The sequence below is a fragment of the Acomys russatus genome, chromosome X (assembly GCF_903995435.1).
Source record: "Acomys russatus chromosome X, mAcoRus1.1, whole genome shotgun sequence".
NCBI classification, from domain to species: domain Eukaryota; kingdom Metazoa; phylum Chordata; class Mammalia; order Rodentia; family Muridae; genus Acomys; species Acomys russatus.
The window spans coordinates 107,589,979-107,603,679 of NC_067169.1; the positions used below are offsets into that span (position 1 = coordinate 107,589,979).

The 13,701-nt window shown below is 46.7% G+C and overlaps 1 protein-coding gene across 1 annotated transcript; it reads left to right on the forward strand.

The window, feature by feature from the left end:
• The first annotated feature begins 301 nt into the window (after positions 1-301).
• On the forward strand, positions 302-6,005 carry LOC127185457 (cancer/testis antigen 55-like). The gene is made up of 5 exons (XM_051141912.1): positions 302-380; positions 1,441-1,625; positions 3,978-4,122; positions 4,968-5,080; positions 5,811-6,005. Exons 1-5 carry the CDS (start codon positions 302-304, stop codon positions 6,003-6,005), a joined length of 717 nt encoding a protein of 238 aa, XP_050997869.1.
• Positions 6,006-13,701: the final 7,696 nt, after the last annotated feature.

A 13,701-nucleotide genomic window follows, 5' to 3' on the forward strand; every position in this document is an offset into this window, starting at 1 on the left:
TTACATTTAAACTGAGTACCCAAGGGCCACAGGTACAAGCAGCTTTTCCAGAGACTTTCCTACTGGTGCACTCACAATGGGTGGGCGGAGTCAAATGACTGTCCCGTGCTTTTCATTGGCTCTCCCTGGACGGGGAGCTTTAAGGGTAGCTGGTAGCCCCTCCCTGAGGACCTCCCTTTAACCTTTCTTTTCCATCTCACAGAGGCTGGGGAAAGGGCCCAGATCCTGAGATTCATACAAAGAAGGCCCGGTGAGTCATCTGTAAGCCTCAGGCTTTGCCCAGGCTGGTGGGGATATCACCATGCTGAACCCTCTACGGAAGGTATCAGCCATCGTCCAGAAGAGCAATCCTGAAGAAAAACCACAAGGACAGCCTCAAGGTAATGTCCTTTGGGAGCCAGTCCCCTCATCCTCCATTCAAGGAGACTCCTACGAAAGGCTCTCCTCTACCATGAGGTAGGGGCTTGGGCGGGAACAGCAGTGGGGGCGGGGGGGGGAGAGAACCAATCATGGTCTTAAGGTAATCACTCCTCTAGGAGTCAGTCCCCTCATCCTCCACTCAAAGAGACTACTCAGAAAGGCTCTTCTCTACCATTAAGTGCTTGGGTGGGAACAGCGGGGGTGTGGGGGTGGCAGGGGTGGGGTGAGGGTGGTGTGCTGTGGCTTTCCCCAGTGGCTACTCAGCTTGAGGATGTCCCCGAGTGCCCAAGAGCAGCTGATCCAGTACTGAGGCCAGTACAGAACTGTGTGCCCCACGCAGCTTAGGTGGGCTAGTCGAGGAGCGTGTTGGGACAAACTCACAGAGTATATGACACAAATGTTAGTGAGTTGTATTATCTCTGCTTTTGCATCTTTCTCTTGAAAGATGCCTTTGTGTATTTCCCAGAGAAGGGAATTGTTTTATGGTCAGAGAAGTTATGATATGTGCTCATATCTACACAGGTGGTGTATTAGTGTTACTATTGCTATGATGCAACTCTGATTCAAGCAACTTGGGAAGGAAAGGGTTTATTCAGCTTATGTTTCCACAGCACTATTCCTCATGGAAGGAAGTCAGGACAGGAACTCCAACAGGGCAGGAACAGGAGGCAGGAGCTGATGCAGAGACCACAGAGGGGTCCTCCTTACTAGCTTGCTCCTCATGGTTTGCTCAGCCTGCTTTCTTATAAGGTGTAGGATAATCATCCCAGGGATGGTCCACTCACAATGTTCTGGGCCATCCTACATTAATTACTAATTAAGAAAATGCCTTACAGGCTTGCCTACAACCTGATCTTGCAGAGGCATTTTATCAACTGAAGTTTCCTCCTCTCCAATGATTCTGGCTTGTGTCAAGTTGGCATAAAAATAACCGGTACAAATGGTCAGAGTAGAACCTCTCTATCCTGGGTGTTTGCATTTGACATGAACCAGTGTGACCTTTGTTCACCTGTTTCATAGATAACACAAAGCTGAAGTCTATTGAAGGAGTTGTGACTACCCTGTGCAATGGCCATGGCTGGATTAATGAATCCATATTCTTCAGCACTAATGAAGTCAGTGATAAAGCACCTGTGAGTGTTGGAGGCAGTGTCACTGCACTTGTGGAGGAAGATGACATAACTAACACGCTGAAAGCTATTAAGGTAACACTGAGTTTACCCAGAGTCTCTAACCTAGTGGGATTTTGATTTCTCTCTTGGATTAAGACGACCACTAGTGTAGAATGAGTTTAATGGGCTTGGTCTAATATGTGATTGCAGCATCATTTTTTTCTGATCCTAAAGATTTGTCCCAGATCTCTTTAGTATTTAAACGTGCTGAATGATGACAGTTATGTGACCTCATATAATCCTGCAACTTCCATTTTTAGCATGATGCTATGTCTCTTCTATGAATTCAAACAAATAGAATTAGTATGATAAACATCACATACTTTATGCACCTTTAAACAATGATCGAGGTGCATTTAATGTGCAACAAAGTTCTGTTATAGATTTTGTAAGAGAGTTCTAGAAACATAATCAGGTCAGATATTTGTATATCAATGGCTATTCTCAAGTGACTTTTGGCCATACTGTTCTAATATATAGCTTTAGCCATAGGCTACAAAGGAGCCTTTTTATTTTACTGATAATCACAGGACCATTTGTTGTTGTTGTTATTATTATTATTATTGAAAAATATTGCGAAATTTCTTAAAATCCTGATATATATATATGTGTGTGTATATATTTGTATGTATATATATACATACATATATATATATATATATATATATATATATATATATGCAATTTTGCACTTTTCATTCATTGAACCCATAGTAAACCTTTCTGCATTAGGAAGAAAGCTCTTTTTATGAAAAGCGTGATGTAATCTACTGTTTTAACCAATATCCTTTTTTTCTTGTTTCTACGTACAATTTTCCTATACTGTAAGCATATCCTTTGCGTCTAACTCTTGGTTATAGCAATAATTGTTAAGTTACAGTCAGCTCATGCTTGGCATCATGGTACATGCCTTTAATTACAGCACTGGGAGGCAGGGCCATATAGAATCTCTGTGAGTTCAAGGCCTGACTGGTGTGCATACTAAGTTCAGGCCAGCCATGGCTACAATATAAGACCTGTTTTAATAAGCAACTCTCAGTAAATTTTCTGCCTTAGATGTTAATTTAAGTTTTATGTGACAGAGTCTTCCTCTGATGAGGAATGCAACACTCCAACTGTTATGCATGTACCCACACATGTTTCCAGATGGGCCTTTCTGTCACCCCTTTGGGTGTCCTCATTTGGTATTTTAGTAGCATGCACATTACTCAGCTTTGCTTTTTGAACTGGTAGCCAGTCACTGCTTCTGGATAATGGAATTATGCAGTATGGTTTAGAGGAGATGGTTTTCTGCTTTGTGCTCATCTGGCTATTCTGTCTTCGTATCAAGAATGTACATCGTTTACTTAAGGAAGGAAATTTCAAAGGAAAACTACCTCCAATAAAGGGCCAGTTCCTTTGATGGGCAAGGAAGTGGTATTCTTCCATACAGTAGGTGAATGGGGCCAGCGCTGCGTGCGTGACTGGTCTTTGCAGTCTCTTCTGGGTTGCCTCTTCCTCAGCATCTGGAGCTCCTGCGCCCAGGTCCAGCTAGGGGTAGCGTGCTCCCCTCCCTTCTCCAAATTTGTGCTGCTCATTCTCCTCTCAACGTAGTTCTTCTCCACTCCTGTCTCCCAGGCAATGTGTTGCTCTTCCTTCACCTGCACTGCAAAGCCCATTTCCTCCAATCACCCCACCCAGTGTCACTCAGCCTAACAATTACTCTCTGGGTAAATGTGCAAAACTGCTCTTGAATTTGAGTGACAGCCCATGACCACAACTTGTTCAGAAGTAGGTTTTTTACATGTCTGTTTTTGGTTTTGTTTTGTTATTATTTGCTTTTGTTTTTGTTTCCCAAGACAGGGTTTCTCTGTGTAGCCTTGGCTGTCCTGGAACTCCCTTTGTAGACCAGGCTGGCCTTGAGCTCACAGCGATCCACCTGCCTCTGCCTCCTGGGTGCTGGGATTAAAGTCATGCGCCACTACTGCCCGGCTTAAATGTCTTTTACACGGTTGAATTTTGAGTTGCCAGGAAGCAAGAGCACCGTATTCCTAAGGTCAGAAGGGAAGTGTGTGAGTGAGGTTAACATAGGTGTGAGCTTATCATCTGCAAGGCAGTTAGCAATCCATGAAGCAAGCACGGACAATTGATGCCATCATCTCGGGACCATAGTGTATCTTGAATAGGAAACGTAGGTTCTAGGTTTGAAAAGAGTCGTTTAAAAGATTTCTGCAGCAGGAGGGCTGTTTTGGCATGAATAATAAAGTCCATTGTCTCTGACACAGGACTATGTCCTGCAAGTATCCTTACAATATTTTTTGTAACCTTACAACTGTGTTAGGTTACCCCACTAAAATGGCGTATTGTTGTAATTTTACCTGCAACAACTGTTTCCTTTTCTTATAGGTGAAAGTTATGACTGACCCTGTCGAGAGTACGGAGCCTTCCAAATTTGATAGAAGGCTTTGTATTAGATGCATCACTTCTGTAACACAAGACAGTATCTACATCAGCAAAGACGCTTCTTTCCCCAAACACCTATTTAACGGAGGTAGGGTGTATAGCTTTAAGAACATAGGACAGGGCATATAGGCCTGGTTATAAGTTCTTGAGAGTGTGGGAAGTGCCCTTGAGTACACTAAAGAGGGGAAGGGCAATATTTTAAACATGGCCTAGAGATCCTGTCCCCTGTGAGTACACCATTGTGTGTCCATGTGACTTTTCACTACTCATTTGATTTCTTTGGCTGTTTTGCTTTTCATATTTGCTTTGTCACATAGGGTTCCTCAAAGTTACCTGAGAATTGCTCATGAGACTAGGAGACCCCTCCCTTGCCCCTCTGAATGCTAACACCATAGGGTTTGTGCCACTGCATCAGACACATTCAACATCTGATCGATGATAGCATCACACATGCATAAGAGATTTCTCTTGAAAATACCTCCATCACCTGAAACTTAAAGGTGAAAACAGGCCTCTTCCTCTCTGTGTCCTCCTTCCAGGATACTCAACAGATGGGTTCTCATATTTTGTCCCTAGCTTAGGTACCAAGGTTCAAGCCTGTGATCCTACTGTGTACCAGGCTGCATCCTCAAAGGTGACACTAGTGTGACCACTTGAGGGGAAATCCAGTGCTCCTAGCCGTAGCTTCCACGCTGAGGCACACTCATGTCATTATCAATGCCTGACAAGTAAATCACTGTAGAAGAGCCGGCGTTTAAAGGGCTTCCTGCTTTTCTTCCTGTAGGAAGCTATTTGAACTGTCCAAGTCTTTGGAAAAGTCACTTTACCCGCAGGAAATGTAGGTCGGCGATTGCAGTGACAAATGGCCTTAGGAAATGGGATGTGGCCCCAGTGCAGTAATGCTTAGACTTCTACCTTTCTTGGCTGTTTTAGAATTTGTACCATTCAAAGGAGACTTGCTGCTGGTGGAGTATGCTATGGATCCTGGCTCGTCAAAAATGACTATCTACTCCGCGAGCCCTCTTCACACTCAAAATATCGATGATGTAAGTTGCCTGTGTCATGGGAAGCTAGCTGCTTATCCCTCTGTGCTGATCACTTTCTTGCCCAGGATTTGGTTTGGAATGTGTGGTGGCATATCCCCTGCCAGAGTCGACAGGTCTGTCCTCCGACTGAAAGGGAAATGAGCAGAAACTAATGTGGAACGTGCACAGACTTCGTTCCTAAGTTGCGTGCTTTACATGATGTTAGGCTGTTCAGTGGATAGCAGCTAGAAGAGCGTCACAGCTTTGAGGCAGTTGTGGGGAGACTCTGAGTACTGTGGGTCTGAGGTGTTCAGCCTTCTGATGAAGGCGCATGAGACCTTGGTTAGTACAGCCTGGGAATGAGCTGGGAAGTCAGGGAGGTAGTGTGTGAGGACACATCGGGAAGCACGAAGGGCAGGCACGTCCTCTCATCAGACAGGGAGGTAGAGAGTGAGGATACACCATGAAGCGTTGGCACGTCCTCTCATCAGACCAGGTGGAAGAGTGTGAGGACACATCAGGTAGCATGAAGGGTTGGCACGTCCTCTCATCAGACACCCAGGGCTCCTCCTGTTTCCCTGATTTTATTAGAGAGGGGTGGGATGGTGACTCAGACTGCTTGATGCAGTCTCAGGCATTTTCTGTGTCAAGAATGAGAATCATGATGGGTTGAGGGGCCTGTTGTTTTTAGCTAGGGTAAACAGTGGAGTTTATCCTTCCCCATACTCATTGTCATCATTTCTTATTATAGGCCTGTGTCACCAACTTTGATGGGAGAACTGGCGTAGTGGAAGCCACCATGTTTTTCACACTTGATTCCCTTTATACTCTCCCTGGCTACACCCCTGGGCTCTACGACCTTGTCAATGTGGTTGTAGTGAACAGCATTCAAGCACATTATTCTCACCGAGTGGTGTCTATGATTCCAGTGGAAATGTTGTATTAACCAACCCTTTTAAATCTCTTTCAGTGTTATGAATGGACAGCAATGCCTGGTTAAATAAAGTAGTATTGGCCAAGCAAAGTAAAGGTATATAAATTCAAGACTTTTTCTTTTGAGCACTTATGTTTGTTTTGTTGTTGTTGTTGTTGTTTGTTTATTTGGTTGTTTGTTTTGTGTAGGTTCTTTTTGTAACATTGATTTCCTTTTGGAAGATGTCCTGTCAATTAAAAGTTGTGCCCAATTGAGTCTTGAATGTAGAAGAAACAAATTGCACTCATGTCAGATTCACCAGTGTCCATTCTCTGCTGCTGGTGGAACCTCCTTTCTATGATAGCAGTGTTGAGTCTTTTTCTATCACCAGAGCTTAGAATGCTCTTGGTCACTACTTGAGGCAGACTGAATTAATGGGATAAGTGTAGCTCTTTTTCAGACACAAATCAGGTAGAAACACTAAAGCCTGATGTTTGAAATCCATATTTCTTTTTCTATGGCAATGGGCTTTAGAATAGAATAGAATAGAATAGAATATTTGTACCCCATGACATTTCTTGTTTCTCCTTCGTGGAGTATAAATGCATCCTCGGATCAGTGGCACTTGAGAGCTTCGGTATCGCTGGGAAGTGGGTTTGTCTTCACCCCTTGCTTACTAGCTATACTTTGACCATGTTACCTAGCCTCCAGTAAACAGTTTGCCTTTCATTTCCCTTCATAAGTCTGCTCTCCCTTACCATATGGGTCCCAGCAACTGAATTCAGGTCATCAGGCTTGATCGAAAGCACCTTTACAAACTGTCTCAACCTTAGGTTGTGTCTGCCTAGACACTTCCCAGCCTCCCAACCCCCCGATGGACACATCTGCCTTAGCAAAGGTTTGGGGACTCCCTCTAATTGTTTGGGAAGAAAAACTTCCAAGGAGAAGCTCTTCCATAGTCCTATTGCAGTTAGTTGGAACACCAAAAGCAGGGACTTGGGCATCTCATGGCATATCTGGTTTTGCTTTTGCTTCAATGAATGGCTGGCCAACTGTGTGTGAGTGATGGAGTACAGCACAGCAAGTTTGGCCTAAGGAATTAGAGTTCTTGATTTTTCTGCTGGTGTTTCTATATCATCTTCCCAACACAGACCCTTTTCTGTTGTTGACTGAAATCGTGTCAGTTTCTCCAGATGCAGCCACTAGGTGGCACCATCTGCAAACTACGGCTCGCTGTTTTGTCTTTTCCTGCCCCTGCCTTTGCAGAACAAAACAGCAAAATTCTTTCCTCACCATGATGGATATTTCCAGTTATTGAAGCACGCTTGCGTGTGCGCTCATGTGTGTGTGCACACACACTGCTGGGCCTTGGATTCTCACTTGCGTCAACAACAGGGAAGCTGTGGCAGTCTTCCAAGGCTGGAGAGGTCTGAAAAGGCTGCTGTTTTCCTCAGTGACATCATCTTTTCTTTGTCAGTGCTTCTGGGTTGCTCAAATTAATATTACTTTTTCAAGTCATGTAAGTTTTGTCCTAACATAGGGACCACAAACTCTGAACTCCTACCCCTTCAATCTATGCGAAGGACTTTTTCCTTATGGTTTGGGGAAGAATATGGGGATGCACTCTCAAAAAGAATGCTGTGCACTTACTGTGGGGGGGTCCTCTCCCTGATCTTTGCTATTGCAAAGGCAGGTGGCTCAAGTTCACAGAAACCCTGGCCACCCTGATCAGTTCCCTTATATTGATCAAAGGTTGACACCTGTTAAATACCTACCCGCTTGGCTTAAGGTTTGTGCTTCTAAAGATTATCCTGTTGTTTTGGTTTGTAAAAAATCTTCATCTCCTACTGCTTGTTTTACCCCCTTCTGCTGGTTTCCTTTCCTTCTTCCTATAACCCGCATTTATTTCTCTCATCCCTAACTTCCCAACCGCCTCCAGATTCATCCTCTTTCCCTCAACCTCTGGTCCCTCTGTCCCATCCCATCCCATCCCATTCTTTCCACCTCTGCCCCTTACCCCCATGCCAAATTTCTTCAATTCCTCTTCTGAATCTATACCCCTTGTTTCCAATCCCCCTCTCCCTCTGTGAACATAACTATCCCTCCTGATGGAGATGAGCAGTTTTCCGCAACTTCCTCCATTTCTTTCACTGCCCTTGGCTTCCTGCTTAAGAGCCCATGATGCTCTGGACCTGACTCAGGTCCGTGCCTCTATTTTTCCATTGTGGCAGGCCACACTGGGTCTTGTGTTCTTTTCTCTACTTCTGGAGTACCCCCTTTTTGATAAGCCCCAAGTCCTAACCATCCCCCTCTAATCTGTCCTCTCTACTCATTGCTCTACCTGGGATGGTTTGTGATGAGTGATCTCCACTGATTGACTAGGTCAAACCAAGCCAGATAAAAGTATAAAAGGGCGCTGGGCGGTGGTGCTGCACACCTTTAATCCCAGCACTTGGGAGGCAGAGGCAGGTGTATCTCTATGAGTTCGAGGCCAGCCTGGTCTACAAAGTGAGTCCAGGACAGCCAAGGCTACACAGAGAAACCCTGTCTTGAAAAAAACAAAAAAAGAAAAAAGAGAGAGAGAAAAGTATAAAAGGACAAGTTTATTTGGGAAACTGAGGCTGCTGGGTGAATCCAGTAGCCTCAGAGGATGAGGCCAGAGGGAGTCACACCCTGACTATGGCACGTGGGGTTTTTCAAGATTGTTGGAAAAGGAGAATGATGTATCTGCCACTTGCTGGACTTGGGGAGCTGGTGGGTCCAGGTGAGGGGCTTGGAGCTGTCCTCGGGAATGCAGAGGCTTTCCTCACAGGGGGCAGGGTTAAAGAGAGGAAATTGGATTTACCAGATCATGTGGGGGAGTGGACAACCAGAGATTCCAACCAAACTTCCTGACCTCTTTGGGTGTAGCAGACACTGAGTTCATACCTGGCTGGAAAGGGACAGCGTGGGGTGGGGGAGTCAGGAGTAGGTGGGTCCGTGCCCATTGGGAGGTTTCAGTGAAGAAACCTCTGATTGACTGTTGCCCTGGAGACCTCTTGGAGGCGGGTCAAGGCCATAGGAAGGGGAGAGGGCCAAGATAACCTGGGTTGCAGAGAGAGCTTGGTGAGTTGTAGTTATATGAGTCCATTGGCTCTTTCAACCTTCCCCGAGGACGGTGGGTGGAAGGAGACATGAAGCTTCCGGGGAATGTTTAAGAGCTTTAAACTAAGCTGAGTAACCCCGGAGGTGAAGGCTGAACCGTTGTCTGCTTGGATGGTCTGTGGCACACCGAACGGAGGACTTATGTATTCCAGGAGCACTTGAGCCACCACAGCCACTGTTTCCCTGGAGGTGGGGAATGCCTCGATCCAACCTGTAAAAGTGTCAACAAGGGTTAGGAAGTATCAGAGCCTTTTTATGAGTGGGCGTGTGGGTGGAGTCAATCCGCCAGTCCTCTCCCGATTGGTGGTGCAGAGACTGACATGTCTGGAGAGTCCCCTGCTTTGGTCTTGGCGCATGTCTGGCAGGAAGCGTGGGCCTGTGAAATGCGAGCTTGGAGGTCAGTGGGATTAAAAAGAGGCTCTAGAACTTGGAATAGGGCCTTGAGGCTGATGTACAGGCACTGATGAATGTCAGAGATGATACAAGGTACCTGCTTTGGGGGGAAAGCTACCCATCTTCTGCCTGTGTGGCCCCTTTGCCACGGAGCTTGTTTTTTTCCTCCAGCTGCTACTAAGGTTTGTAGGAGAATGTCAGGAAAAGAATGTGCCCCGTGGGTCTGGAGCAGCTGAAAGCCAAACCTCGAGCTACTGAGTCAGCTCTGGCGTTACCCAGAGCCACTGGGTCCGTGTAGATCTGGTACCCTTGGCAGTGAATTATGGCCACCTCTCCTGGGACCTGGAAAGCCTCTAAATGGCTATAAGGGGGCCATTGACGATGAGAGTGCCCTTGGTGGTGAGAAAGCCCTTTTCCTTCCGAAGGGCAGAGTGTGTATGGGCTATTAAGAAAGCATACTTGGGGCTGGAGAGCTGGCTCAGAGGTTAAGAGCACTGACTGCTGTTCCGAAGGTCCTGAGTTCAATTCCCAGCAACTACATGGTGGCTCATAACCATCTATAATGAGATCTAGTGCCCTCTTCTGGCCTGCGGGTATATGTGCAGGCAGAACATTGTATACATAATAAATAAATAAATCTTTAAAAAACAAAATGAAACGAAACGAAATGAAAAACCAGCTGGATGTTGTGGTACATGCCTGTAATCCCAGCACTCAGGAGGCAGAGGCAGGTGGATCTCTGTGAGTTTGAGGCCAGCCTGTTCTACAAAGCGAGTCCAGGACAGCCAAAGGCTACACAGAGAAAGCCTATCTCAAAAAGAAAATACAAAAGAAAATAAAAAGTAAGCATACTTATAATCAGTGTAGATTTTAGCCCACTGGTCCTTGGCTATTTGGAGAGCCCTAGGGAAAGCAATTAGCTCAGTCTTCTGTGAGGAGGTCCCCATTGGGAGGCAGTTTGCTTCAACTGTTTTAGTGGAGGTGACAATAGCATAAGCCGCTTGGCAGTTTCCTGATCTGTCTATGAGAGAGCTCCCATCTACAAAGAGGGTGAGTGGGTGTCTGTGAGAGGTTTGTCTAGGAGACCAGGCCGGGGTAAGTATAGGGCCTCCACAGCTCTGGGCAGGAGTGAGAGGAGGTATTAGAGGGGCATGGGATGGGGAGGAGGGTTGCAGGGTTTAGGGCTCGACTGGAGGTTAGAATAATTTGGGCTTTTTCTAGAAACAGGAGGTGAAAGACTTGGACCTGTGAGGGGCTGAGGAAGAGGGAGTCAGAAAGTCTGAGAGGTGGTGATGGATGGAGTACACTGTGATAGGCTGGCACATGGTGATCTTGAGAGCTTCCCAGGTGAGTCCCACTGCCGCTGCTAGGGCTTGTGAACATGGGTGCCATCCATGTACTGTGAGATCTAGCTTGAGGGCCCGACCAGTTGAGCTAAAAACATCAGTGGCCACTCCCACCCTCTCATATGTTTGCTTTTATTTTTGAGACAGGGTTTCTCTGTGTTAGCCTTGGCTGTCCTGGACTTACTTTGTAGACCAGGCTGGCCTCGAACTCACAGTGATCTGCCTGCCTCTGCCTCCAAGTGCTGGGATTAAAGGTGTGTACCACCACTCCCTGCCCACCCTTTCATCTGTAAAGAAGAGGTAGGGGTGGGTGGAATCCAGGAGTACTAGGGTAGAGGCTGGTAAGAGGGCATCTCGGAGTAAAAAGTGAAGAAAGACAGTGGCTGGGTGAGTCAGGGGCCCCATTGGTGGCCTCTCTGGCTGCCTGATACAGTGGCTTAGCTGTGATGGCAAAATTGGGGATCCAGTGTTCCCCAAAATGAACGAATCTGGTCAGCTGTAGTTGGCAGCTGTAGATCCTTCAGAGCCCGCCCCAGGTCAGAGGTGAGGGTCTCAGACCCTGGGCTGAGTCAGGAGCCTAAGTAAACAACAGCAGGACAGCAGAGCTGAGCTTTAGAAGGAAAGAGTGGTAACCCAGGGAACTGAGATAGCTCAGGAGTGAAGCAGTGTTTTTCTGAGACAGAGATGGGAAGGGCTGCAGAGTAAGTTATCATCTAGATAATAAAGAAGTGTGCTAGGATTCAGATCTAAGAAGAGATCCTGAGCCAGGGCCTGTCCAATAAATAAATAAATAAATAAATAAATAAATAAATAAAGGCTATCCTGGAAGCCTTGAGGGAGAACTGTCCATGTGACCTGTTTGGCAGTATGTGTATCAGGGTCCTCCCAGGTGAAGGCAAAGAGAAACTATGAGTTAGGGTGTAGGGGGACAGTAAAGAAGGCATCCTTAAGGTCCAGGACAGTAAAGTGGGAGGTTGTGAGGGGAATATCCGAGAGGAGAATAGGAATAACTGCCTAGTTAATGAGGCGGAGGTCCTGTACTAATCGGGAAGCCCCAGAAGGCTTATGTACTGGGAGAATGGAGTGTTGCAAGGTGAGTCAGTAGGAATCAGGAGTCTCTGAGATGAAAGGTGGGCGATGATAGGTTTGAGGCCACTTCGGTGGGTTTCAGAGATGAGAAGCTGGGGACTGGAAGGGAAGGAAGAGGGGCCCTTAAGGGGGATGAGGATCAGCAGTCACACGGGTGGAGATAAACCACACTTTGAAGTCAACTGGCTCCAGTAGGGTAGGAACATGGCAGTCTCAGGTGGGAATCTGTGAGGCCACTAGGAAAGTAGAAGACGGCAGTCAGATGTTATGGGGGCAAGAGAGAGGTTAGCCCCAAAGTGGCTGAGGATATCACAGCTGAGCAGAGGAACCAGGCAGTCAGGCATGACCAGAAAAAAGGGTGAAAAATACTGCCCTGCAAGAATCTGTGGGAGTAGCAGGGTTTGGGTGGAAAGTAGAGAGTTCCGTCTACCTCCGTGACAGAAGTTGGCGAAGGAATCATGGGACCGGAATAGGAGGTTAAAACAGAGAAAGTAGCCCCCATGCCCATCAGAAATGAGATGGACTTGCTCTGGGCTCAGTGAGGGTGATGAAGGTTGCTGAGTCTGGGATTCGTCAAGCTGAGGATTTTGAAGGCTGGAAGTGTCTGTGGTGCCTGTGCTGGTTGGGCTGAGCCTCTGTACATAGGCACAGAGGGTGAGTGCACATGGGGCAACTTTGATTTCCAGTGGCCAGGTTGCTGGCATGTAGGGCATGGCTTGTTGGGCTGCTCAAGGTTGGAGCAGGCGCAGGCCCAGTGCCCTACTTGATGGCATTTGAAACAGATTCCTGGTGGAGCTGACTTAAGTTGAGCCCCAATGGGATGGAGCCTGGAGAACCTCCCTTGTCCCCTCTGCAGGAGTGCCATTGGCTTCAGGGCAGCTGCAAAGGTCTGGGCTTGGAGCACAGCTTTCTGTTGCAGCCGAGCCTGTCAGGAAAATTTGACTGCCTTCTCTCAGACCTTAAATGTCATTTTTAATCAACTCCTGTATGGGAATTTGGGGACCATACTCAACCTTCCCCCCCCCCCCCAAATATCTGGGCATGACTGAGAAATAAAATGGATAGCGGAGGACCGTGACTCCTGTTGCAGAAGCTGGGTCTAGGCAGGTATTTTAAAAGTTGCCAGATTTTTGTCATTTGATGCATAATTTCTTGCAGCTTATAAAAGTTAGCAACCTTATTTGAGACAGATTCCATACCCCGAAGGAAGCGGCAGACCGCGGTGTCCCTCCTCTGGTGGCCATCCTGCCCCAGCTATAATTCCAGTTGGGTTCTGTAACTGACACTGCTATGTTACCCACCAGGATTATATTGTCCACTAGGTGGCTCTGGTCTGCATACTGCCTGGAGGCTGCCTGAACTCCTTCACATTCCTCAGAAATGAGGGTAGAAGGGCTGGAGAGATGGCTCAGTGGTTAAGAGCACTGTCTGCTCTTCCAAAGGTCCTGAGTTCAATTCCCAGCAACTACATGGTGACTCACAACCATGCAGACAGAACATTGTATACATAATAAAATAAATAAATAAATAAAAATTTAAAAGGAAAAAAAGGTGTGGGTAGAATAGAGATCATGCCTAACATAGGCAGAAAGGTTGGCAGAGAAGCAGCCTACCCACTTTTCAATCTGGGAGAAGTCCTGTAGGGAGAAAGAAACATGAACTCGAACAGGCCCCTTAGCTCACACCACTTCCCAGAGAGGGCGACTTCCCAGAGAGGGCGGAGGAGAGCACCTTAGGTCAGTGTGAGGCCCTCTTAC

Excerpts from the sequence above, each read along its gene's own strand:
- LOC127185457 (XM_051141912.1), top strand. The coding sequence starts at position 302 with ATGCTGAACCCTCTACGGAAGGTATCAGCCATCGTCCAGAAGAGCAAT. Across the intron at positions 1,626-3,977 it reads ACACGCTGAAAGCTATTAAG|GTGAAAGTTATGACTGACCC; the intron begins GTAACACTGAGT and ends CTTTTCTTATAG. Across the intron at positions 5,081-5,810 it reads ACACTCAAAATATCGATGAT|GCCTGTGTCACCAACTTTGA; the intron begins GTAAGTTGCCTG and ends TTCTTATTATAG.